Below are 24,883 nucleotides of genomic sequence, written 5' to 3'. Positions count from 1 at the left end.
CGTTTCAGAAGACAGCTAGAAATGCTTAGTTATAAAGTACCACAAAGGATTGCCATGCCACGGTCCTATAAGATAATTCAGCAGGTTGGAGTCACTTGCTCAACCAAATATCTGGAAACAATTAATATGATCAGATGTTTCTTTTAGCCAGTAGGCAAAATAAATATCTGGAATTTGTCTAGCCTCTTAAAATCCTTATGACTGAGAAAGCTGTCCTTGTGTGATTAATGCAAACAAAAGTCTGCTCGATAAATAATTATGACAGTCTAGAAAGATCTTCAACGAATATTCTCCTGAAACTAAGGATGTCATTTGGTGACCATCACTTCCCTGGACTATCTTGGCTGTGTCTCCAGTAACCCCAACTCTCTCCAAAGGAAAGAAACGGGCTTCTACCACTGACATTTACTTGAACATTTTTATGCTTCTAGTTTATATTAAAGGCTCACCATAGAAAATTATGTCCACGCTTCCCAGACATTGACATCAATCCTAAACGTTGCCTTACAACTTGGAACAATGGACAGGCAGTTCTAATGCAAGGTTGATCAGTCGTAACAGTTTCGTATTGGCTTTCATTTGTAAAGTAAAATATAAGTGTCATCGGTAGGCATCATGCTAAATTAAACCAATTTTTACCTATTGATTTTAAAGAGCCTTGAGCACATGTTGTGAAAAATATTAATAAAGGTAACACGAAATTCTTCTTCCCGGGTAATACATCCAATTGTTTCTAAATGAGTCACTCCTGCCCCTCACCCACAGGTTTAGAATATTTGCAGTTGTCAAAAAACAGATGCAACACAGTACAAAGAAAAATACTGGCAAAGACCATTTTTTTTCTTCTATTTCAAGAAACAATACAATCCATGGTATTTCATGAAGTTGTTTATTCTTATTATTAAAACTTGGACTCAAGTAATCCGGTTTTTCTGAAAAAAGCACCTTGTTTGTAGGGACCATTTAATCGTCCTTCTCTACGATCACCTCGCCATGAAGCACCTTTCTTCTTTGACGTAACATATGAAAATAGAGCTGAGGAAACACTTCATTGGAAAAAAGAAAAAGAAAACAGAGATAAGCCATTGCTTTAAACTCTGCTTGAAACCTGTTAAATGAAAGAGCTCTGCGCTTTATATAGAACTACTACACACATTAGAACTACCATGCACATACAGAACTACACACATAGAGAACTACTACACACATATAGAACTACTACACACATATATAACCAACTACACACATACAGAACTATTACGCACATAGAGAACTACTACACACATAGAGAACTACTATGCACATATAGAACTACACACATAGAGAACTACTACACACATACAGAACTACTACGCACATAGAGAACTACTACACATATAGAGAACTACTACACACACATAGAACTACTATGCACATATAGAACTATTACACACATATAGAACTACTATACACATAGAGAACTACTACATAGAGAACTACTACACATATAGAGAACTACTACACACACATAGAACTACTATGCACATATAGAACTATTACACACATATAGAACTACTATACACATAGAGAACTACTACATAGAGAACTACTACACATATAGAGAAGTACTACACACACATAGAACTACTATGCACATATAGAACTATTACATACATAGAGAACTATTATACACATAGAGAACTACTACACATATAGAGAACTACTAAACACAGAGAACTACTACACATATAGAGAACTACTACACATATATAGAACTACTGTGCACATATAGAACTATTACATACATATAGAACTACTATACACATAGAGAACTACTACACATATAAAGAACTACTACACACATAGAGAACTACTACGCACATAGAGAACTACTATACACATAGAGAACTACTACACACATAGAGAACTACTACACACATAGAGAACTACTATACACATAGAGAACTACTAAACATATAGAACTACTACACACATATGGAACTACTATGCACATAAAGAACTACACACATACAGTACTACACACATAGAGAACTACTACACACATAGAGAACTACTACACACACAGAACTCTGACACACATATAGAGCTACTACACACATATAGAGCTACTACATGCACAACCCACTGATGCTTATGGAGCAGGGGCTAAGAGCAAAACTAGAGGCCATGCGCTATGTAGCACATAAACTGCTGGGAGTGTGTCTGTCATAGCAAGTTCATATGCCCCGATAAACACAGTTTCCATCCAGAGCTGGATGATCGTGTTTATTTTTACACATCAGTAACACAGAAATAAACCAGAACCAAGGACAGCAGACCACACTACACTGACTGCTTTTATCTGTTAACTGTATCTGGCTTCGTGAACATCTGCATGCACATACATGTAAATGTCCCAGCTGTATCCAGCCCTCATCCATACCCACTGAACAGCTGCACATGCTCTCGGAACAACACGCGTTAATGCTGAGATCAACCCTTGGAGCAGGACAGGACCTGGGCCATAGTCTCAGATGTGGTGTCTAAGGGGCAGCCAGAACAGTCCTGATCAGACACTTCCCACAGCTGGGCCTGTGGGCTTCTGTCATGGATCATACAGATGTGTGTGTACAGATCATACCGGCTGGATATACGACTATCCGTGCAGCAGATTTGGAGGAAAGTCTGAACCAGTGTGAAATGAACCGGAAGAAAGACTTTCAGTCACGTCATAAAGGCTGGTGTCTGAGCAAGTATGAACCAGCTATAACCTCCGAATATAAGGCCATCCCAGAATAACCACACTAGAGAAATTAATCACAGAAACTTTCAATATCTTCTTCAAGCATCTTTGGCTTGTGTGTGTGTGTGTGTGTGTGTGTGTGTGTGTGTGTGTGTGTGTGTGTGTGTTTTCAAAAACTGTTCTTAAAATTTAGTTCAAACGGGACAAGAATGTAGAAGACAGGGTTTCTTGTTTTTATTATGCACTTCCCATACTGATAAATTCAGTCATATTATATCTACAGGTGAAAACATGCAGGTCATGTACGTTTAAAGCAAACCAACCAATTACAGTGAGTTCTCCTATAAAACCCTGAGTAGTTTAACAGAAGGCACTGCATCCTGGGTACTTCAGTGTTCGCTGAAATTCTCCCATGTGGAATGCCCTCATGGTTAAGTGAGAGATGCAAATTCTCAGTACTGAAATTAAGTATTCAAATGCTACTGTTGTTGATTATCCAAGTAAAACAAGCTGTTGTATCTAGCAATATCAGTAAGGATGTGGAAACAAACACAGGTGTCTGACAGACCGATCTGGGGCAAGAGAAACCTCGTGGTCACAGGGACAGTGAGCTAGGAAGTTGCCATTGGCAGAGGTCAGAGGTCAGACTAACATCTCCCAGGACACCTGACAAGCAGGCTAGAGGTTTGAAGCCTCAAACTACATTCTCTAAGGGTCTTGGTTTCTATGGACTAACTTCAGAGGTCACAAGAGAGGTGACCACAGGACCGGTCACCCCTGTGACCGCAAGCAGTCTTTATGAGCCCTGATTCTATTTGTGGCATTCTGTCCCCACCTTGAGACTCTTAAAAAGCAAGGGGTGTGACACACGGCGTCTGTCCATCTTCCTTCGCTTACAGCACGGGCTGGGTGGTCAATCAGGCCGAAGTGGTAAAGGACAAGGAGATGCGTCCTCTGAACTCTGTCTATTTTGGTTTTAGAAAAGTTCCAGGGTCGGGGCTCTCACAGACTGGCCAAATCCTATGCACAGCCCTATGAAACAAGAGGCCCTTCTGGCCTGGCCACATCGCATTCAGGCTCTCTGACTTTCTCACATCTCCATCTACTTCCCACAGACATCCTCCCTTTTACTGAGAAGGTGAACACATCATATTTCCTTCTTTTATTTGCTGCTACTGATTTCCAAAAAGAAAAAAAAAGACATAAAAATCTACCGAGAAGAGAACAAAGTCTCGTGAACTCATTGAAACTGTTGAAAGATGGTGAGAAGTTAGAGGAAAGGCTCAATTATTCAAAACATTTTTTAAGAAAAAAAAATCTGTATTCCTGTCAAGTCCATGAAACAACAACACAAAAAAGCCTAGAGAGCATTTGTATTAAATCCCCAGTATGCCAACGGGTAGAAAAGATCTCACGTCTTCTTGATAGAATGCTTATGATTCAGACAGAGCTAGAGTCCTCGTTAATAGTCCTACAGATGCACGCTTTTGAAATGATTTAGCTTTTTTTTTTTCTTTTAACCATACAGAGCTCGTTTAAATGATTTTTAAGAGAGCAATCACTTGGATATTAATTTACTTACCTTTTCACATAATCAGGAAGAAAGAAAGAAAGAAAGAAAGAAAGAAAGAAAGAAAGAAAGAAAGAAAGAAAGGAAGGAAGGAAGAAAGGAAGAAAGAAGGAAGGAAGGAAGAAAGGAAGGAGGGAAGGAAGAACTAACTCACTTCCCTTCCATTATTCCAAACACATAAGCATGCTAATGTATTTGGGAGAAATTATTCTCCTTTCCCCTCACTTTTTAAATTAGCTTAGCTTGCTGTTCCAAACACGTGCATGTTATGCATTAAATCGAAGTACATGTAAGTCCGTACTTACGCGGTATATACGAGGCCATGGTTATGAGAAGAAAATAGTAGTAGTCGAAAGACACGTTGTACTTGTTAGGAAGCCTTACTGAAAACATCCCTGATTTCTTTACATAAGGCAACGCAGCGTATATCGTGAGAAGCTCTCCAGCAACTCCAACGGGATATAAGATGATAAAAAAATTGTATCTGGAGAAAGACAAGACACGGGTGATTGTTCCTCCAGAACGAGCACTGTTTTACAACTCAGCCCTTCCGTCGCTACTGTGTGTTCACTTGGAAGTCTCTCTATGCGTTTACAATATCGCCCACCACAGGCTGTTGATGTCACCATATGCTCGCTAACTGTCACCTCGTTTCTAATAGTGATCCCCATGCCCAGTGACAGCATAGGATAAAGGAAGCAGTTTACGCTATATGGTATTAAAATATTGTTATAATTCATTTGAAAGTATGCGTGTTTGCTTTGTGATGTGGGATTACTGTGTTGGCCAAGTTGGTCTTGAGTGATCCTGGCCTCAAGTGACCCTCCTCCTGCTTTGACCTCCAAGTCACTGACACCACAGATGGGGACACCATGTCTATCCATACAGCTCTTTTGTTTCAGTTAATTATTTTTTTAAAAAAAATATTTCTTCTTCGGGGTATATAGTCATAATGGCTCTTTTATTTACTGATAAATTCTGTGCCTTAAAAAGGCCAACAAGGACCCTAATCTGGTAGTAACTTTCAAATGACTAAAGCTGATATTTTAGGTTATTTGGAAAAGTGTGATTACTGATTAAACGTACTACTATAGGAAACTGACCACACAACTTCAGTCACCAGCCACTAGTAATTAGTACACAGTGTACAACCACCTTCACAGAATTTTTTTTTATGGAAAAATGATCTGCGTTTCATTTAACCCCCAGCTGGCATGAAGAAACATCTATACGGAAGAGCCACATGACACAGCTTACCAAGTTGTGAGTGCTTACCAAGCACGCATGGAGCTCTGAGTTAGATCCACAGCGCTACATAAAATAAGCATGGTACAGCACACCCGTGAGGCCAGCACTCTGAAGACAGAGGCAGGAGGAACAGAGGTGCAGAGTCATCTTCCACCACACAGAGAGTTCAAGGCCAGCCTGGGACACACAACACTCTGTATGTTGGGAGGTGCGTAGTAGGTGGGAGGAGGTGAGAGACAGACAGACAAAGAGAAGACAGAGACAGAAAGATGATAGACAGACAGATGAAAGGATAGAGAGATGGATAGATAAATGAATATGGATGATAGATAGCGGATGGATCGATAGATGATATACTGATGAATGGATAGATAGGTAGGTAGATAGATGGATAGTTAGAAAGACAGATGATAGATGGATGGACAGATGAATTGATTGATGAATGGATGGATGGATAGATGGATGGATGGATGGATGGATGGATGGGTGGGTGGTTGGATGGATTGAAAATGGATAGACAGACAGACAAATGGGCAGACAGGTAGACAGATGATAGCTAGGTCACCTGATTCCCATGTACTACAGTCATATGAAGAGATAAGGGGGGAACTTCAAAGAAAGAAAGGAAAAGAGCCTCTGCTGTCCCTACCTATTCTGGCCTTGCTGGGTTATGCTCCTGTTCACTTCCCGGACTTGTATACCTTTGTGTATTATTTAAATCAACATTTTCCAACTTTACCTTTTAAAAATCCTATAGCCAATTGTATAATCTCCTTTCAAACAAAATACCTAATCTAATTTATGTTTTAACCTCATGAAGCTCTCCAGTGATTTTTTTTTTTTTTTAAGTAGCACCTGTGTTCACTCCCAAGTTGGTAAGATTGGGTGGTGGGTAAAGGTGCTTGCTTGGAAGCCTGACGATCTAGACAATCGGTGTTCAATCCCCAGGACACAAGGACACATAAAAAGGAGAAAATTCCTTGCAAACTTATCCTATGATCTTCACAGGAGCATCTGGAAAATGCAAGTACACACACACACACACACAAACACACACACACACACACTACAATCCATCAAGAAAATGTAATTAAATTTTTTTGTAAATTATTATTCTTTTTGTTGTTTTGTTTTATTTTTGTTTGGTTTTTTTTTTTTTCAGAGGTAGGGTTTCTCTGGGTAGCCCTTGCTGTCTTGGAACGTGCTCTGTAGACCAGGCTGGCCTCGAACTCAGAGACCTGCTTGCCTCTGCTTTCCATGTGCTGGAATTAAGGATATGTGCCACCATCACCTGGCCACCACTCTTAAATAGATGGTATTTAAAAAGTAGTTGAAAGCCACAAGGTCAGTGAAAACTCATAATGAGATGGGAATAAGTTATATATTATTTCACTTTTCTTATGCTAACTGTGGAAAGCCTCGATACCTTGGACATTCCCACTTGTTACCTAAAATTTCTTTGAGAAAATATACTTCTGAAATTAAAATGGAAATCAGTGTGAAAGCATAACCCGACATAAAATTATTCAGGAACATTTTCAACTCGTAAATAGAATCAAGGTAGTCAATTGTGATAGGTCAAACTTTGAATCCATTTCTAAACTGAAGTTTTATTTGAGAATAATAGCTTCCACATTTGAACTTAAATATAAATATTAGTTTGGATTATTTAACACTGTTGGAAAATATATTTAAATATTTGAAAATATCAAGAGTGTTTGGAAAGGAAACAAAATTATTGATGATGGCTAGGCATCAGTACACACCTTTAATCCCTGCACCCAGGAGGCAGGGTCAGGCAGCCCTTTGTAAATTCAAGGCCAGCCTGGTCTACGTAATAAATTCTAAGCTAGCCAGGGCTACAAAGTGAGACTCTATCTTAAAAAAAAAAAAAAAATCATTGATGATTATAATCAAATGATACATATACCAGCAGTTCTATTTCAGTGTTGGAACTTTTGCTGTTGTAATTGTTAGAATTGGTCTCACATAATGCTGATTTGGCCTCAAACTCTATATGTAGTAGAGGCTGGCCCTGAACTACTCATCTTCCGCCTCCACTTCCCAAGAGCTGGGACTGTAGTGCACACGACGACCATGCCCAGATTCCAAACCCTCCACACGAAGGAGGTGACAAATGATTTCAATGCAGCAAGTTCAAGCACGACACAGCAGTTCTGTGCACTCAGAAACGGATGGCATGCAAATACATTCCAAACGAGGGAACCAAGACGCTGCAGGCGAACAGGCCTGGCCTATGCAAACATGCAGTGTTCCGTTACCTTCCTCAAGAAGACTTTGCAAAGTACAGTTTCGTGAGCAGAGACGATGTGCTGTGTGAGTGAGTTTAAAAGAACCAGAGGCTCAAAAGGCTGCTGGAAAACAGGACTGACGGGCCATCTAACATTAGGCCCAGCGCCATGCTAAGCTGCAAAACCTCTTCCAAGGCCTAATCCTTAAACGTGAATGGATTTTCATGTAAAATAAGAATGAACCCAGTGCATAACCATGCAACCTTCTTATGACAGACAAGGAATTGAGGTATAATTTTAGAGCATTTTACTGTATGCAAAACTGTAAGGTAGAAATGTCTAAAAGGGAACCAAAGGGTATTTTAAGTCTAAGAGTCTCGAAACTACAGTCAACAGGAATGCCCTTATGGAATGGAGTTGTGGGTAATTTTTACAGTTTTATTTCCTTCTTATTTATTCTAATTTATTATCATTAAACATGCACAGTGAGTTTTTTTTTTAAAAAAAAAAAGAGTAATCATCTAAGAAACTGTTAGGCCTTTAATAGATGGTGATATGGAGCAAGTATAAAAAATGAAGCATGTTCTAATACAGATGTCAGAGGTTATTTTGTTTTGTTTTCTTTTGTCTGTTTGAGACAAGGTTTCTCTGTGCAGCCCTGGCTATCCTGGAACTCCCTCTGCAGACCCCGCTGGCCTGGAACTCAGAGATCCACCTGCCTCCGCCTCCTGAGCGCTGGGATTGAAGGCCTGCAGTGCCATCACCTGGTCCGTTGTTTTGTTTTTAAGACAGGTCTTGCTGTGAAATGATAACAGGCTTGGGACTCCCTAGTTTGACCAGGATGGCTTTGAACTCACAGAAACCCGCCTGCTTCCGCCTTCCGTGTGCTAGGATGAAAGGCACGTATCACCTCCTGGGCTTAAAAATTAGTTTTTAAAAGAGAGAAATAGGAGATGTGATATTGTCTCTAATATTTTGCGGCACTAATGGTTTCTGAAGGCTGGGAAGGAGCATTCCGTGGCAGCATCCAAGTACTAGGGATGGAGTGCTAGACTGACACTCACTCCTGCTGACTTAAAAACGTACGGAAGGGGGTTCCCTCAGCGAGAGAGAGGGTTCGGTTCTAAGCACCCACATCAGGGCCTTAACAAACACCTGTGACTCCAGCTGCAGGGACTCTGATGCCTCTGGCCCCCAAGGACACCGGCACTCAGGCAGACACATAGATGTGTACCAAGTCAAAAATAGTAAAAATAAGCCTCCACATTAATACCTCAGAGCAATCAGTTAGCTATATTTTGAGTAAACTTTACTTATTATGTAACACCCAAAAGGTATATTGTACTTTCCAAAATAATGAAATAAATGACCAACTGAGATTACTTAAGGATACGATGTGCTGGATATTACTTAGGATATGATTTCACATAAACTGTATTTCAGTACTACTATGTGCCTATGGCCATTGAGATTCAGCGTTTAGGATGTAAGTTAGAACAATGCTAGTATCCCAAGCGGTAGCATTCTGGCATCATGGAGCTGTGACCCGATTGTAATTCTCCCGTGTTAGCTCAGCACACAAGGTCAGCATGCACAGGGCGGAGAGGAACTAGAAGGCAAGACGCTGCCACCTGGCCCATTTAATGAAGTGCGGCAAGTGGTCGAGGAGACTGAATGTGTAGAAGGAATAGCGAGTGATCTCGGTCACAGTCCAGGAGACCAGAAAAAGCACCACGCTCTCTTCGTTCTGGATCTGCAGATTAGAGAAAGCCACAGTGCCGTTCAACATCGGGCTTTTTTTTTTTTTTCCAGTGAGATAAGCAAAAAAAAATTTTTAGATTGGTTGTCACCCTCTATTATAATGGAATGCAGGACACATTGAAGTCACCATTATGTAATGGTTCTAAACGTGGAACTTAACTATGTCCTGTGCGAGGGGCGGGCTGTTTGCTGATATTTGCTCCTTCCAGTCTCAGTCCAGCCAGTGAATGTGATTAATATCCTAGAACAACATTGTTGCCTTGAAACCTGAATGGGAACAATCTGCTCTTCCAACTTCCTATTAGTCATCGAGTCATGCAAACGCTACTGCGAGGATACTGTGGCAGTCTGAATGAGAACGTGTAGGACGATGCCATTATGCAACAAAGGCAGGACCAAGATAAAGCAAAGCCTATCATTGGATGAGCACGAAGGGTACTGGGAAGAAATCTAGGAGATTGGGGAGGAGGAGAGGGGAGGGGAGGGGAGGGAAAGAAGGAGGGAGGGGAGGGAATGGGAAGAGAGGAGGGAGAGGAGGAGAGGAGGAGGAGAAGGAGGAGGAAGAGGAGGAAGAGGAGAGGGGAAGCGGGAGAATCAAGATGGAAATGGGGAAGAATGACTCAGATCTAGGTGGTCTTGAATCGCCAAGGTAGCGGGGATGGATTTCTGTAGGCAAATTTATCTTATCTAGGTGGGCGGTTTGTATCCTTATCAATTGGTTGTGAATTCATCGTGCGATTGTATTGTGGACTGAGAATTTAACATAAATCTGATTCCTGTGTTACAGTTTGTTGAGTCTTGATTTTACTGGGTAGTTGGGAGTTTATACTTTAACTACCAGGGGGGCGGTTGCTGGGAGCGTGGGCAGAGTCTGTGGCAGGGAGCTGTGCTAGGCTACAGAATGCCTGGGGCTAGCTTGGCATGGTGCCACAGTAGAATGGCCCGGGGAACTCGATGTGTGTGTCAGGCGTGGTAACAACCTGCCAAGCCAAGGGGACAGTGTGTGAAAGCGGCTGGCAGAGAAACAGCCGGAGTGCACAGCTCCTGCGGAGTGAAAACAAGCAGGAACCCATTCTGCCGCTTTTCTTATTTTTACTGCAACAAGAAGGGTGCCCCCAGAGGCTCATTTATTTAAAGCTTGGACCACTTCCCCCCCACCCCAAGATGGTAGAACTGTTTGGGAAGTACAAGGTGTGGCCTTGTTAGGGATGTGTGGTCTTGTTGGTGTGTGTGTGTGTGTGTGTGTGTGTGTGTGTGTGTGTGTGTGTGTGTGGCCTTTGTTGGTGGGTGGCCTTGTTGGAGTGGGTGTGGCCTTTGGGTGTGGCCTCGTTAGAGTGGGTGTGGTCTTGTTGGTGTGGGTGTGGCCTTATGTGCCACTGGGGATGGGATTTCAAAAGCTCAGGACAGGCGGGGGTGGGGGGTTGGGGTGGCACACGCCTCTTTGTCAGTCAGCTGCCTGTGAAGCTCAACTCTCAGCTACTGCTCCAACACCATTCCTGTCTGCTTCCTGCCATGACGATCATGGACTGACGCTGTGAACCTGTGAGCCAGCCTCCAATTAAATGCTCTCTTTATGAGAGCTGCCTTGGTCGTGACTCTTCACAGCAACAGAACAGTGACGAAAGATACCAACTGTCTAATCTGGCCATTCTTCTTTGCCTCTAACATTTATATTTCAGTTCCAGCCTTATCGTGTCACAGCTGGACCATTCTAACTCTTTCCTAAGTGGCTTTTCATTTCTTTATCTTCCTCTCCAGTGAAAGTTTTCTTAAAAATAAAACAAAGCTGTTGCTCCTGATGATGGTGGTGGTGGTGGTGGTGGTGGTGGTGAAGAAGATGATGAAGATGATAAAATCAGATTAAGTCATGTGATGTGGAACTTAACATTGATCTCTCATTGCTTAACAGGTGAAAAGGGTCAATTCTGTAGCACCTGAATGCTACAGAAAGGTCCTCCCAGCCTGAGGTCAGTTACATCCACAACTTCTTCTGCTGTTACTTATCTCTCTATGCTTGTTACCGTGGCAACATTATAGTTTGTATTATTCCTGGGATATGCTCAGAACATCTATGTCTTTACGCAGGCTGGTCCCTCTCATTAGAGTGATTGCTTCCCATACAAAACCCTTTCTCGTTTCTTAAGATCCAGCTACGAGATGACAGCCCCTGTAATGGGTTGGATATAAAATGTCCCCACAGGCTTATGTGTTGACCATGCCTGGTGGTGGCACTACTTGGGGAGACAATGGAAATGGGCAGAGGGGACATAGCTGGTGGATATAGGTCCCTGGAGAGGCAGACCTCTGATTCCTGATCCCGTATCGTCTCTGCCTCCTGTCTCCACTCTGAGCTGAATAACTTACGCTATGTTCCTGCTTCCAGGAAGTTGTCCCTCTGTGTGGCCTGGGAGCCAAGGACTATGTGCTGAAACCTCTAAAACCATGACCTCTAACGAATGTCTTCACTGTTGTTTGTGTCAAGCATACTCAGTCTAACACAAGTCCCAAGCCTCTCTCAGGCCTGCGCAGCTCCTTGCTCACCATCCCATCCTGACGCGACTTTTTGGATTAGCACTCATTGATCTGAATAGATAATGTTCTCTCCTGTACCTCAGTCGGTGCTCGCCCAGCTTACTTACGCCTTTCTATGGCAGCATTCAATCACTTCCCAGAAGACACTAAACTGTAGTTATAGAGTGCAAAGCATACTGCGCTCCTGTTTCAAAAGACTTAAAACAAATGCAATTCAGTCAGCATTTGTAGAACTATTTATTTAGGTTCCCTCCACCACAGGCTCCAGAGGGTAAGAAAAACCATAGGCATTGTTGACGGCCACGTCCTCAGCACAGTGTGAGTAACTGCACAGCTGCTACGTGTGGCCTATGTGTCCCAACATCCAGCAGAGTGTTAGCTGTGGTTGCCATATTCCTTTCTGGACATCCAGGAATTAGTACTTCAAGATGTGGAGAAAATGTTCAATAACTACTAGTTGAATTAATCAATCAGTTGTTGATGAATGTCCATGGGAAGCCACTGCCAGAGAAAATCAAATAGGAAACTCAAGCGATTAGAGCCTCCAGGGGAATGAAAGGACCAGGAGTTTCCTTTCCCCTTAGGGCCTCTCCATTCCTAACTTCTCTTTAAAGGTTCCCTCTCGGTGCTGTCAGCTACACAACTCTGCCTTCTTTCTCCCTCCATCTTCAGGGTCTCTGTGGTTCTGGCTCAATCATTATATTCCTTCCCTGTCTAGAGTCATCTTTCTGCTGGTCTGTCAATGTGGTGGTCCTCCTTTTAAACTAGCAAGCGACTTTAGAAAACGCTTGGGCTGAGTGTGAGGTGTCCGGTCTGCAGTCCTGGCTAGGGACAGGTGGTTCGAGTCAGTCAGGTAAAAGATCCCCGTCAAGAGTGGTGAGAGGGAACAAGGTCAGAGATCTGTCCCCACACAGACACAAGGCCAGGGAGGCTCAGAGGAAATGGAGAGGAGGTTAGGTGTCAGCCCCAAAGCACAGAGGAGACGGGAAAGGAATCCGCGGGATGGAAAGAAAGCCAGAGATCTGTCCTCAAGTGGACAGGAGACTACGGAGGCTGTCAAGAAGGTCAGGAGGGTTGAGCTGAGAAATGTTTCTGACATGGGTTTAAAAGGCCCAACATCCTCAGAGAGACTTGCAACAGTATTTGTTTTGTCTACATAGTTGAAACCACTAATTAGATTCAGTAATTAGGTCTGTCTCCTGTCATGTGTCCATAAATAATGTGTCTATTTCTCTCTAAGTTCCTCAACCTTAACTTTCAAAATGTATTTTAATTGGCAAATTAAAACTGCATATATTTATGGTACATAGCATGCGGTTCTGAAAATATGTATGCATTACAGAATGGCTGACTGAAGCTAATTAACTTACACTTTACCTCAGCACATTTCTCATTTGTTTGGGGGTAAACACTTAAAATCTACTGTCAACAATGTTCAAGCAGACATTGTCAACATCTGTAGTCACCACAGCTCTCTGAAACGTAACTCTTCCTGCCGGAGATTTAAGAACTACAGCTTTTAATTTAAATGTTTTCTGCTTGTTCAGATGCAAGAAAAACTACATTTATGTTTGCCTATTGCTATAATCCCTTGTACTAAACAAGGAAAAGCAACTGAATTGTTTACATTGATAATGTCCAAGTTTTTTTTTTAATTACTTAGGTTAAGAAGAAACGTAATAGAAAAGAAAAAAAAATCAGTTGGATGGAAATGTGTTCACATCCAGAAAACACGGGAGATTCTATGAACAGAAGACGACTGTACAGCCCATTCTATGTCAAAGCCCACCTCCTCTGTGCCCAATCATTCGGTTCCCCAAAACACTGCAGGGTTAATACTTTGGGTCTCTTAGAATGAAAAGCTTCCCCGTGGCTCAGGTAGACAACATGTGCACATCACTTACGGGTTTTATACTGTGAGTAATGAGCCATACCATGAAGATTCGTGAACTCACTTGGACCCCAGTCACAAGCACAGAAGTGGGTACGATTCCTGGAAGAGAAATCAAGTCAGTAATTGCCTCACAGGCAACTTCTACCAATAGCATAAAATTAAAGGAACAACTCACCAATCAGACAGTGGACTACCTGTAGGGAAATTGAGAAACCACAAGTCAATAACATGAATATTAAATACCCATCCTCGGGGGTGGGAAACGAGCCCACAGGTATTATGTAATTAGCAAATGAGGATTCCCATTGTTCAACGAAAGTATTTCCAAATAAACGCCATAGCAGACATATTGAAAAGCACTTACCTCAAGCAAAGCAAATGTTTGGAAAAATTTAAGTGTCTTCTGAATGCTTTTATATAAACCTCTGTGTGTTCCTTTTTCCATATAAAAGCGTACCATTGCAATAGCTAGAACCAACCACCTAGAGGAAATAAAAGCATTTTACAAAGTTCTATCAAAACTAATATTACTGACTCGTGCATGCAATCGTAGCAGTGTTATTTACTATTAGCAATAACTAAAAGGTAAAAGCAGAGGGTATCGGTCGCCGACTACACGGATACTTCCTGCGGTTTGTCAATACTTTGTCATTTACTGTAGTCAGTCTACAACGATACCTAAATTCAAGCCCACCCCTTTTCCACTCATTTTGCTCCCTGCAATATGCCAACACTTTAAAATACCAATGCTGTAGATCGAGATATACCTGTAGGCCCAAAATATTATTCTGTCTTTTAAAAGAAGAGACTCCAATATATGCTATGACGTAGATGGACCCTGAAGGCATTATACTGGGGGAAATAAGCCAGTTGCAAAAGAGCAAATACTGTATTTCATTTACATGAGGTACCAGGGGTTATCAGAGTCCCAGGCATTGAAAGACTGGTGGTTGGCAGGAGCTGGGAGGAAGGGTGAGAAGGAGTCAGTGTTCAATGTGTACAGAGGTTGTTGTCTGTGATGAACTCAGGGATAGGAGTGTCGATGACAACAGCACAAACCGTAAATGTACTTAAAGCCACAGACGATATGTTAGGACGTTCAAGAAAGTCCGTGTATATTTACCCTCACTGAGGCTCTCGGAAAAATGCCAAAACCCGTACCATAGTATTTGTGTTTCATCATTCTCTTAGTTCGTTATTTTGAGGGGGAAAAAAAAAACCCAGCCCAGAGGGAAAGAGAACAAAAGTTGGTCTGTGGGATATACAAGGGGCCAATTACCAACAAGGCAGAGGTTAGGATGCGTTTGTTTGCAGCAATCAATCTGACAGACTGATAGAAGTAGCTGCGTGTTTTAAAAATGAGATTATCAGGGTTGGGGATTTAGCTTAATGGTAGAGCGCTTGCCTAGCAAGCACAAAGCCCTGGGTTCGGTCCCCAGCCCCAAAAAAAAGAAAAGGGAAAAAAATGAGATTATCAAAGCACTTAATAATTATATAATGTCATAGTACCAGTTTCTTTATATGTCTGTGATTAAAACATTTGGACCAAAGGCTTTGTTTCACCTTACATTTCCAGGTCACAGTCCATCATGAAGGGAAATCTGGGCAGAAACGGAACCAAATACCATGGGGAAATGGATTACTAGCTTGCTTCCTTGCTCAGCTGACTTTTGTTTGTTTGTTTGTTTGTTTGTTTTTTGGATACAGTCCAGACCCACTTGCCTAGGTATGGTACCGCCCACAGTGGGCTGAGGCCTTCCACATTAATCATCAAGCAAGACAATGTCCCATAGACAGGCCCACAGGTTAATCTGATCTGGGCAATTCCTCAGTAGATTTTCTCTCTGACCGGGTAGCAGGTTGACAGTAAGTAAATTAACCAGTCTCAAGATAAAAAGCTGTATGTATTCATAAGAAAATACAACATACAATTTATGTGGGCACACACAGAAATCTTTAATAAGAATCATTTATTAGTCTTCGATAAACAAAGCCAATGGCTGTAATATAGAAGGGCTACATACAGATCAAATATAAGCCTGCTTTCAAAGAGTTACTGCTGTTGGAAGCCGGGTCTTACTGTGATGGCCTGGCTGGTCAAGAACTGACTGTGTAGACTAGGCTGACCTCAAAGTCACATCCATCTGCCTACCTCTGTCTTCCACATGCTAGGATCGAGGATACTTGCCGTCACACCCAGCCAAAGGTCGGAGTTATTAAAGAAATGAACATATATTGACCCTTGTCAGCTTCCAGGTATGTGTTAAGTATGCACTCTCCTCCCTGAATTCACACTTGTGGGCAGCAGCTTTGTGGTACACACATGCCACGCTCCATATGTTCCTGGTGAGAGCTAACTTCCTGGTTTCCATCCCCACTCCTGTATGGAGAAGTTTAAGAAAGTTGCCTTATCAGTGGCTTTTGAAAGCCTGGAATATTCCATCTATAGACGCCCTAAGCCTTAAGATGGGGGGTAGCAAAGTGTACAGTCAGATCAGCAGTTGTCAACCTGCAGGTCGCAACCCCTTCAGGGGTGAAATGACGCTTTCACAGGGGTCACCTAAGACCCCTGGGAAACCACAGAAATGTACATTATGATTCATAACAGTAGCGAAATTACAGTTATGGAGTGTCAATGGAAATCATTTTATAGTTGGGGGTCACCACAGCATGAGGAACTGTCTTAAAAGGTCACAGAATTAGGAAGGTTGTGAACCGCTGGCTTAAATGCATCCCTTTATAAAGATTCCAGTGACTGGTGCAGGCTTGACAGAACTTAAGGACAGACTGTGCAACATGCAGGACCACTCTCCTCTCGCCCCGCTCAGCATAGGGCACACTGGACAACACAGCACAAGGCCAAGCAAATGTCTAACAGCATCAGACGTCTGAGATGCAGAAACGTTAGCAAACACAGTAAATGCATCCTCAGATCTGTTTCAGACACGGCCACACAACAATTTTGGTCCTTGCAGCTTCTGAAGGATTACTCTTCTTTTACTGATGAAGAAGCAGACACAAAAGGACACACAGCCAAGCCAGCAGTGACCTAGAGCCCCGACCCCTGAGCTCCTGCGCTGACTTGGGTTGGCTCCAACCACTATGATCACAGAATAGCCCATGCTTACCTTCCATTGTAACGTCACAGGGAGAGACTGTGCTAAAACATTTCGATAGTGTGAAAGAGTGTGCAGGCCACTCATAGTAAAGAGGTTAATTTGCTAATCTGAGGGCATAGCTCCGTGGTAGACTGCCTATATAAGAAGACTATAGAAGAAGCCCTTCACTCCGCACTTAACATTGGAAAAAAGGAAAAGAACCTTACAGAATGCATCTTGGAGTAAGATAATGGGCAAGGCTGGGACTGAGCCTCTAAAGTCCCCAAACCTGTCCTAGCACATCACGGCTTTGATATTTGATTCAGCTCATGACTCTTCCTTCTGTAACGAGCTGCTTCTGTAGTAAGTACTGAGCTAATCCTAAGGCCCTCGTTGGACGGTGTTTTAAGTACCTCCCCAGCTCAAAATGTAATGACTTTATCTGCCTTGGTTCTAAGTCCCCGAGGCCCTAATAAGAAAACCAAAAAGTTAGCAAAGGCTAACTCATTTTCCATACACCTGGCTTTTGGAGGCAGAGACAAGTTAGACGCCTATAAAATTTGATTTGCGCGGCAATTACTAAGTTAACAAAAACATCATCGTCAAAGCATTAAGTCTTCCTCACATTTTAAGCAGTATTTATGAGGTAGTTCGTGTTTGGGACTGTCCCATAGGTGGCAGCATTGTACCAGCTACACGCTACACAGGTGACTACAAATGAAAGCCCTGGAGCTGGAAAAGACCACCAGGGCTTTGAACCTGACTTTGTTTTCAGTAAACAAGGCCAAGGCCTATATAAACTAATCAGAGTTCATTGCCCAAGGAAACCTTCACAAAGGATGCCCAAAGTTCCCCTAAGGGCCCTACACTTAGCAAACTGTGGGTATTAGTTTAGTTTAAAAAAAAAAATCATAGCAACTGGAATTTCTCCAACTGGGAATTGGTTTGAGGGGTGCTCTGTTCTGTTTTGCTTTTAAATGTGCCAGGGATTTCGATCGCATGAACTCGAATAGCTTCAGTCCCCGCCCTCGGTGAGCCAGATTCGCAAGCCTAGTGTAAGGGTGCACGCCTGGGATGCTAGCTCTCCAGAGGCAGAGGGTAGAGGATCGCCTCAAGTTCAAGGCCGGCTTGGTCTACAGAGCAAGCTCCAGGCCAGTCAGGGCTACATAGGGGGATTGTCCCAAACAAACAAAAACAAACAATCAAAACCTGTTTCAGAGGAGTTTCTGCTTGCATATTTGCGTTTGTTCATTCATTCATTATTCATTCGTTCATTCATCGTTCGGCAAGCATTACTGAGATAGGGAGGTGCTAAACTAGATGTGAGATAAATAGGACGTGATTTATTTTAGCTCAGATTGCACTGACTTAGCAAGTAAAGAGGACAGTGCTCTGACAAGTAACACATGCTAGAACCTACAAAGGGAACGGGCCTTTTTATGTCACTCTGGCTGCCATGTCCTTGGCAAGCTAATCTCTTTCTTCTAGTGATCTTCTAGCACTTTTTTCTTCAGGATTTCTTCTGGATTTCTTCTAGATTTCTTTTTTATTTTTTTATCTTTATTAACTTGAGTATTTCTTATTTACATTTCGATTGTTATTACCTTTCCCGGTTTCTGGGCCAACATCCCCCTAACCCCTCCCCCTCCCCTTCTATATGGGCTTCCCCTCCCCATCCTCCCCCCATTACCACCCTCCCCCAACAATCTCGTTCACTGGGGGTTCAGTCTTGGCAGGACCAAGGGCTTCCTCTTCCACTGGTGCTCTTACTAGGATATTCACTGCTACCTATGAGGTCAGAGTCCAGGGTCAGTCCATGTATAGTCTTTGGGTGGTGGCTTAGTCCCTGGAAGCTCTGGTTGCTTGGCATTGTTGTACATATGGGGTCTCGAGCCCCTTCAAGCTCTTCCAGTCCTTTCTCTGATTCCTTCAATGGGGGTCCCATTCTCAGTTCAGTGGTTTGCTGCTGGCATTGGCCTATGTGTTTGCTGTATTCTGGCTGTGTCTCTCAGGAGCGATCTACATCCGGTTCCTGTCGGCCTGCACTTCTTTGCTTCATCCATCTTGTCTAATTGGGTGGCTGTATATGTATGGGCCACATGTGGGGCAGGCTCTGCAGCGTGTGTTCTTTGAAACACTTGGTTATCTGCATTCACAGTTCTTTTGGAAAACTTACAGTTCTTACTATACAACAGCTTCAGACTTACACGAAATTATACAGAATGGCAATGAGATGCTCCCATGTTCCTACTAACCAGCTTTGAGGATTACCATGCCGGGGTCATCTTGTTCCATCAAAGCCTCTACTCTTGATACCACTCTGATTAACTTTAATTAGATCCGCAATGCTCTCTAATATGGTCCTGAATATTTTATTGGCTATCTCTAAAATTATTACCTGTATAACTAAAACTATAATCCCCAGGGTCCTACATAAAAAAAAATAACAGCTTCTGGCTGTTTTAAAACATTGATGGGGCTAGCAAGATGGGTGAAAAGGTGTCGACTGCTAAACTTGATGACCTGAATTTGGTCCCTAGAATTCACATGATAGGAGTCCTCTGACCGCATAAGCATCAGAGCTCGAGTTCTCGTGCACACACATGCGGGCACGCACACGCGCTTTAACCAGGATTCATTTATTCTAATTATTTCCCCCTTCCCTTCATCTCTTTCTTTCAAGTTGTTTGATGAACATGGGTGGCTGGGCCTGCAGGGTGTCCCACTGTCTTGATCTAATTGGATACTTTAGGGTTTAGGTCATTTACTATGTTCTGCCTCCTACATTCCGTAAATTGGCAGTTAGTTCTAGGCTCCATCAGATTCTGACAAGGCTACTTCAAACAACTTTTCTGGTATATTTCTAAAGGAGCAAAACATTTCTGGCTGTTCTTTCCCTGTGATGTTAGTAGCTATCTCTCCTTCTGCCTGGATCCACCATTTCCACCACTTCAACCACTGTTGGAAAATGTCACCCTACTGTGGAATTTCTTCTTTGTGCCCCTGTTAGGTTGACAATGCGGCCTGCAGGAGAGATGGCCTCCAACTGCACATCGCTGAACTTGCGAATACAGTCCATTATCAACTGTCGATGGCGTTCCCTAGCCTAAATCGCTACTTCCTTTTTGCAATTGACACGAGTGCTTTGACTGCCAATAGGGCGCTCGTGCCCATAGAGAGTTAAACTGAAGGGTGCCGAGAAGGTTCAGACTTAGGATTGGGAGCACCTGCTCTCTGAGAGCCACTGTTAGATGAAAGGCAGCTGGAACCAGAAGGCATCTGCAAATCACATACCTGGCAAAGGGCTACTTAACGAAGTTCATATTAGGAAACCAGACAGCCCATCAAAGCAAAATAACTGGCAAAAGATTTGAACAGACATTAAGCCCAAGAAGACATACCAGCTTGCCAACAAGTAAGCCCATGAAAACATACCCAGCATCATTGGTCGTGAAAATGAAAATGGAATTCACAGTGAGAATATACAACATACTTACTGGGTGTGGTGGCTAGTTTTAATGTCAACTTGACATGGGCCAGGGTCATTTAAGAGGTGGGAACCTCAACTGAGAAAATGCTCCCATAAGATCAGGCTGTAAAGAAATCTACAGAGCATTTTCTTAATTAATGATTGATGGGGGAGGGGCTGTGGTTGATGGGGGGAGGGCCCAATCCACTGTAGGTGGGGTCATCGGGGCTGGTGGTCCTGGGTTCTGTTTTTTTTTTTTAAAGATTTATTTATTCATTTATTATATACAAGTACACTGTAGCTGTCTTCAGACACACCAGAAGAGGGCATCAGATCTCTTTACAGATGGTTGTGAGCCACCATGTGGTTGTTGGGAATTGAACTCAGGACCTCTGGAAGAGCAGTCGGGTGGTCTTAACCACTGAGCCATCTCTCCAGCCCCGGTCCTGGGTTCTGTAAGAGAGCAGGCTGAGCCATGAGGAACAAGCTCGTATGCAGCCCTCCTCCATGGCCTCTGCGTCAGCTCCTGCTTCAGGTTCCTGCCCTGTTTGAGCTCCTGTCCTAACTTTACTCCATGATAAACAGTGATCATTGGCCACACCAATCGTTGGCAAGGACATGCAGGAACTGTCTCACTGTTGCTAATGGGAAGGGGAAAGGGCATTATGCCTCGGGAAAAGAGCTCAGTGGTTTGAGACATCAGACATGAGACTACTCCGTGACGGAACCACTGTACTTTTAAACATTTATCCAAGGAAAATGGAAGCACAAACCCACACACAGACTTGTACGTGGATGTTCACAGCTTTGTGTAGATTGTAGTCTCGAACTAGAAATACCCATCAACAGGTAAATGGATAACCCAGTTGCGGTATATCCATTCACTCAAGCTACCAAGCATAGCAATCGATCGTTAGCTAAAAGATATGGCTATTACTTAACGTTTTGGGAAGGGAAATTGGATTTGTTGTTCAATCAAGGTACATTCAACATAACAGAGAAAAGGGGAAATCCTGGTTTCTCTTTCTCTTCCCAGGAAGTGTAATTTCAAGTCAACCACTAAGGATGGGATACTTCTTCTTGAAGAATGAGGAGCAAGGTACCAAGCAGCACCCCACTCTGGCCTCTGCGTCAGCTCCTGCATCTGTCCATCAAACACCTCTGCTAAGAACGTTACACCTGGGGCTGGAGAGGTGGCTCAGTGGTTAAGAGCACTGACTGCTCTTCCAGAGGTCCTGAGTTCAAGTCCCAGCAGCGACACGGTGGCTCACAACCATCTGTATTGAGATCTGATGCCCTCTTCTGGTGTGTCTGAAGAGAGCCATACATTCATGAAATAAATACATCTTTAAAAAAAAGAAAAAAAGAACTTCACGCTTATCACCTCTTTACCCCTTGGAATATATCTTTAGCGAAGTAGCTGTGTTGTTCCAATTCTACAGATGGGAAAACTAAGGCTCAGAGGTCAAACAACTTTTCAACTTTACTCCACTACAGAACCTTTCATCAACACCCTCGCAGTGTTTAAAAAATAAAATCCGCTCGCAAGGCACCTGCGGCCTTACAGTGGATGGACTGAGCCACCCGTCTATCTGTGCTCGGGCCCATTGGTGTTGCCTAACTGATGTCTCCCTGCCTCCTGTCTCAATACTAGCACAGGCTGTCTCCTCAACGACGTCTGATAAACTCTGCTTAGCTTTCAAAGATCCATTCAAATGCCTTCATCTCCTTCAGAGGTTTCGCTCAGTCTCCCTGTCCTCTCTCTGGCTTCTGCTTTGCATGCACTCATTCTATCCCATCTTTATGGCAATTATTATCTGCCTGTAAATGTCCAGGCTGTGCTTCTTCAAGGATGAGCCTGGAATATATGTCTTACATTGCCCACTTGACCAAAGGCGATGAATTAGCATCCATAGGTTCAGAAGAGTTTGTGGGAAAGCAAAGCACAGATGCTCTCTACTCTAGCCAAAAGCCTATTATGAATAATATGAATAAACCATATATACATTATATTATATGTGTGTGTGTGTGTGTGTGTATATATATATATATATATATATATAAAATCCTTCCATCCTTTAAAGGGACCTCCACTCTGAATTTGCCTAAAGCCACTAATTATTCCACAGGGTCAGGGTAGGGGGACTTTAAAATGTCACTAGGGCCTGACTTAATCCATAATGGTACATTTCTTCTATACAGTCTTATATAAGAATTAAAAGTATAATTATGAAAATTAGAATGATGTGCTTGAATATCAAGTGGAAACAGGAGCTTATACAAAAGACATTCATCACCAATGTTCTACAAGATATTCACTCATTCATTCATTCATTCATTCCATAAGTATTATTACTTCCTGGAGCTTACAATGAAGAATTAGTACAATATATGGTATGGCTAAGGGCCAGTAAGTGGGATGGAGAAAAATCAAGGAATCAGGATGTGCTAATACATCACAGAAGGTGCCCAGGTAAAGTCTCCCTAAGGATAGAGATCTGGGGATAACCTTGAAGGGAATCATATGCTCAAATGATAAGGAAAAATGAACGTTTCTCTGTAGGGGGCTCATAGAACTTCGTGGATGACTCCATCTGGGTACTCTGACTTGATAAGAATAGCAGGGAGCCCTCTCAGTACAAACGACAGACACACAGGGTAAGCAGTGGCTCTCTGGAAAGGGCACAGCATGACTGAAGTGTGAGAACACAAAGCAGTAGCCCCCTGAGGCAGGGGAACCTAGAAAAGTTCAAATCCGCTGCAGAAGCCACAAGAACAATGATGATGTCACAGGAAGAGGGAACAGCCTCTACAAAGAGAGCTGTAAAATGCACCCTGAGCAGAGAGTTGGGGGGTTTCAAAGGCAAGAACACTGGGAAAGTAAACTGGGGAGTGAAAATGGTCTTCAATGAGGACAGCCCCAAATCCCTAGGACAGGAGAGGGTCTACGGGGGAATCTTAGCTTCTACACTTTATCTTAGCTAACAGGTCGATTCAATTTATAGAAAAGTGCACATTTATTTCTATAAACATCAGGGACTATTTTAAAGAGTAAACGTTTCTTCGCCACCCTGTAACTTAAAACGTGCGTGGATACTGAGAATGTAACTCTAATGCCAAGAGAGCGAAGGGCATTTTCATAATGGGTTTGAGTCACTGTAGACCCATAAGTCATTTGACAGCCCTTTGAAGACTGATCTTGTATGATCTTAACTTCCAATTCACGCTAGGCCTGGGGTTGGGGGTGGGGAAGACAAGAAATCTGGAAAAGATTAGGCCGGGACACGCTGGCCATCTTGCCCTGTTCCAGGTGTTTCAAACAAAGTCCCAAGTGGGCATTCCTAAGTGTCATGCTTAAAAAGAAACAGTAAGTGAAGAAGAAACAGTAGGTGAAGACACTGCCCAGCGATCCACAGCACCAGGAACCACATGCCCAGGGTCCGGTGTCTACAGGCAGCGGACAGCTCCCTGTTGGGGTGAACAGACCCAGTGGTTTCTTCAACAGCAGGCGGAGGCTGCCGGGCCGCAGTCGCCTCCCCCGTGGGTCGGCCCCGCATTCCTGCCCGGGTCTATACTTAACCTCCGGCCCGCGCCCCGTGCCGCCGCGCCACACCGTGCACCGTATTAGGCAATGCCCAGCGAGCGGCGAGCGGCCGCCCCGCCCCGCTCCATTCAACAGGGCTGCGCCCCTCCCCCATCGCGCCGCGCGCCCCCGCCGCGCCGCGACCACCTAGGGCCCAGCACTCGCGCTCTTGCTCTTTGCACCCGGGCCACACGCCCAGACTGCTCGGAGTGGCAGGGGCACACGCGCTCCCCCAGCTCCATGTGCGACAGCTGCGCCGCGACCCCCAGTTAGCCGACACGCGCGCTCTCGCTCCATAAGAACCCCCCCACTTCTGTCGCGCGCCTCCGCCTCGACCCCTGAGAATTCCCCCGCGCGCTTCCGTTCCACCCTCGTACGCGCGCCGTGGCCGCGGCTCGACCCCCAGCAGCCCCGCGAGCGCGCGCTCCCCGCGTCCCCGAGCCCGGATCGCCGAGGGACCGCACAACTGCGTGCGGAGCGCGGAAGGACCTTCGCGCGCACGTACCCGGCGGTCATGGCGATATTGTAGAAGGTGAGCCAGGCGGTGGCCAGGAAGCCTAGGCGTCTCCGCTTGCCGGTGGCTTCCTTCTCGTCGCTGGCCTCGGAGGCGCCGTTGGTGCCGTCTTCCTCACTGGACGCCATGGTGACCGCGCACGCGGAGCCGGAGGAGCAGCGCACAGGAGCGGGAGGGGCCGGCTGAGCGTGCCACTGAAGCGCCGCTGCCGGCGGCCGCCGACTCGGTCCAGCGCTCCAT

At 43.9% G+C, this 24,883-nt stretch overlaps 1 protein-coding gene across 1 annotated transcript; it reads right to left on the bottom strand.

Annotated features, from left to right (window-relative positions):
* Window positions 1–870: 870 nt before the first annotated feature.
* Hacd1 (3-hydroxyacyl-CoA dehydratase 1) lies at window positions 871–24,883 on the bottom strand. Its single transcript, XM_032884893.1, is given in 8 exon segments — window positions 871–1,046; window positions 4,598–4,776; window positions 9,424–9,545; window positions 13,990–14,078; window positions 14,155–14,173; window positions 14,344–14,461; window positions 24,635–24,820; window positions 24,822–24,883. Coding segments are annotated over 8 exon segments (858 nt in total). The 3' UTR covers window positions 871–963.

This window comes from Rattus rattus, chromosome 14 (genome assembly GCF_011064425.1).
Source record: "Rattus rattus isolate New Zealand chromosome 14, Rrattus_CSIRO_v1, whole genome shotgun sequence".
In the NCBI taxonomy this organism is placed as follows: Eukaryota; Metazoa; Chordata; class Mammalia; order Rodentia; family Muridae; genus Rattus; species Rattus rattus.
The sequence above is the reverse complement of the archived record's forward strand: the minus strand, read 5'-3'. Positions and strand labels throughout refer to the sequence as shown.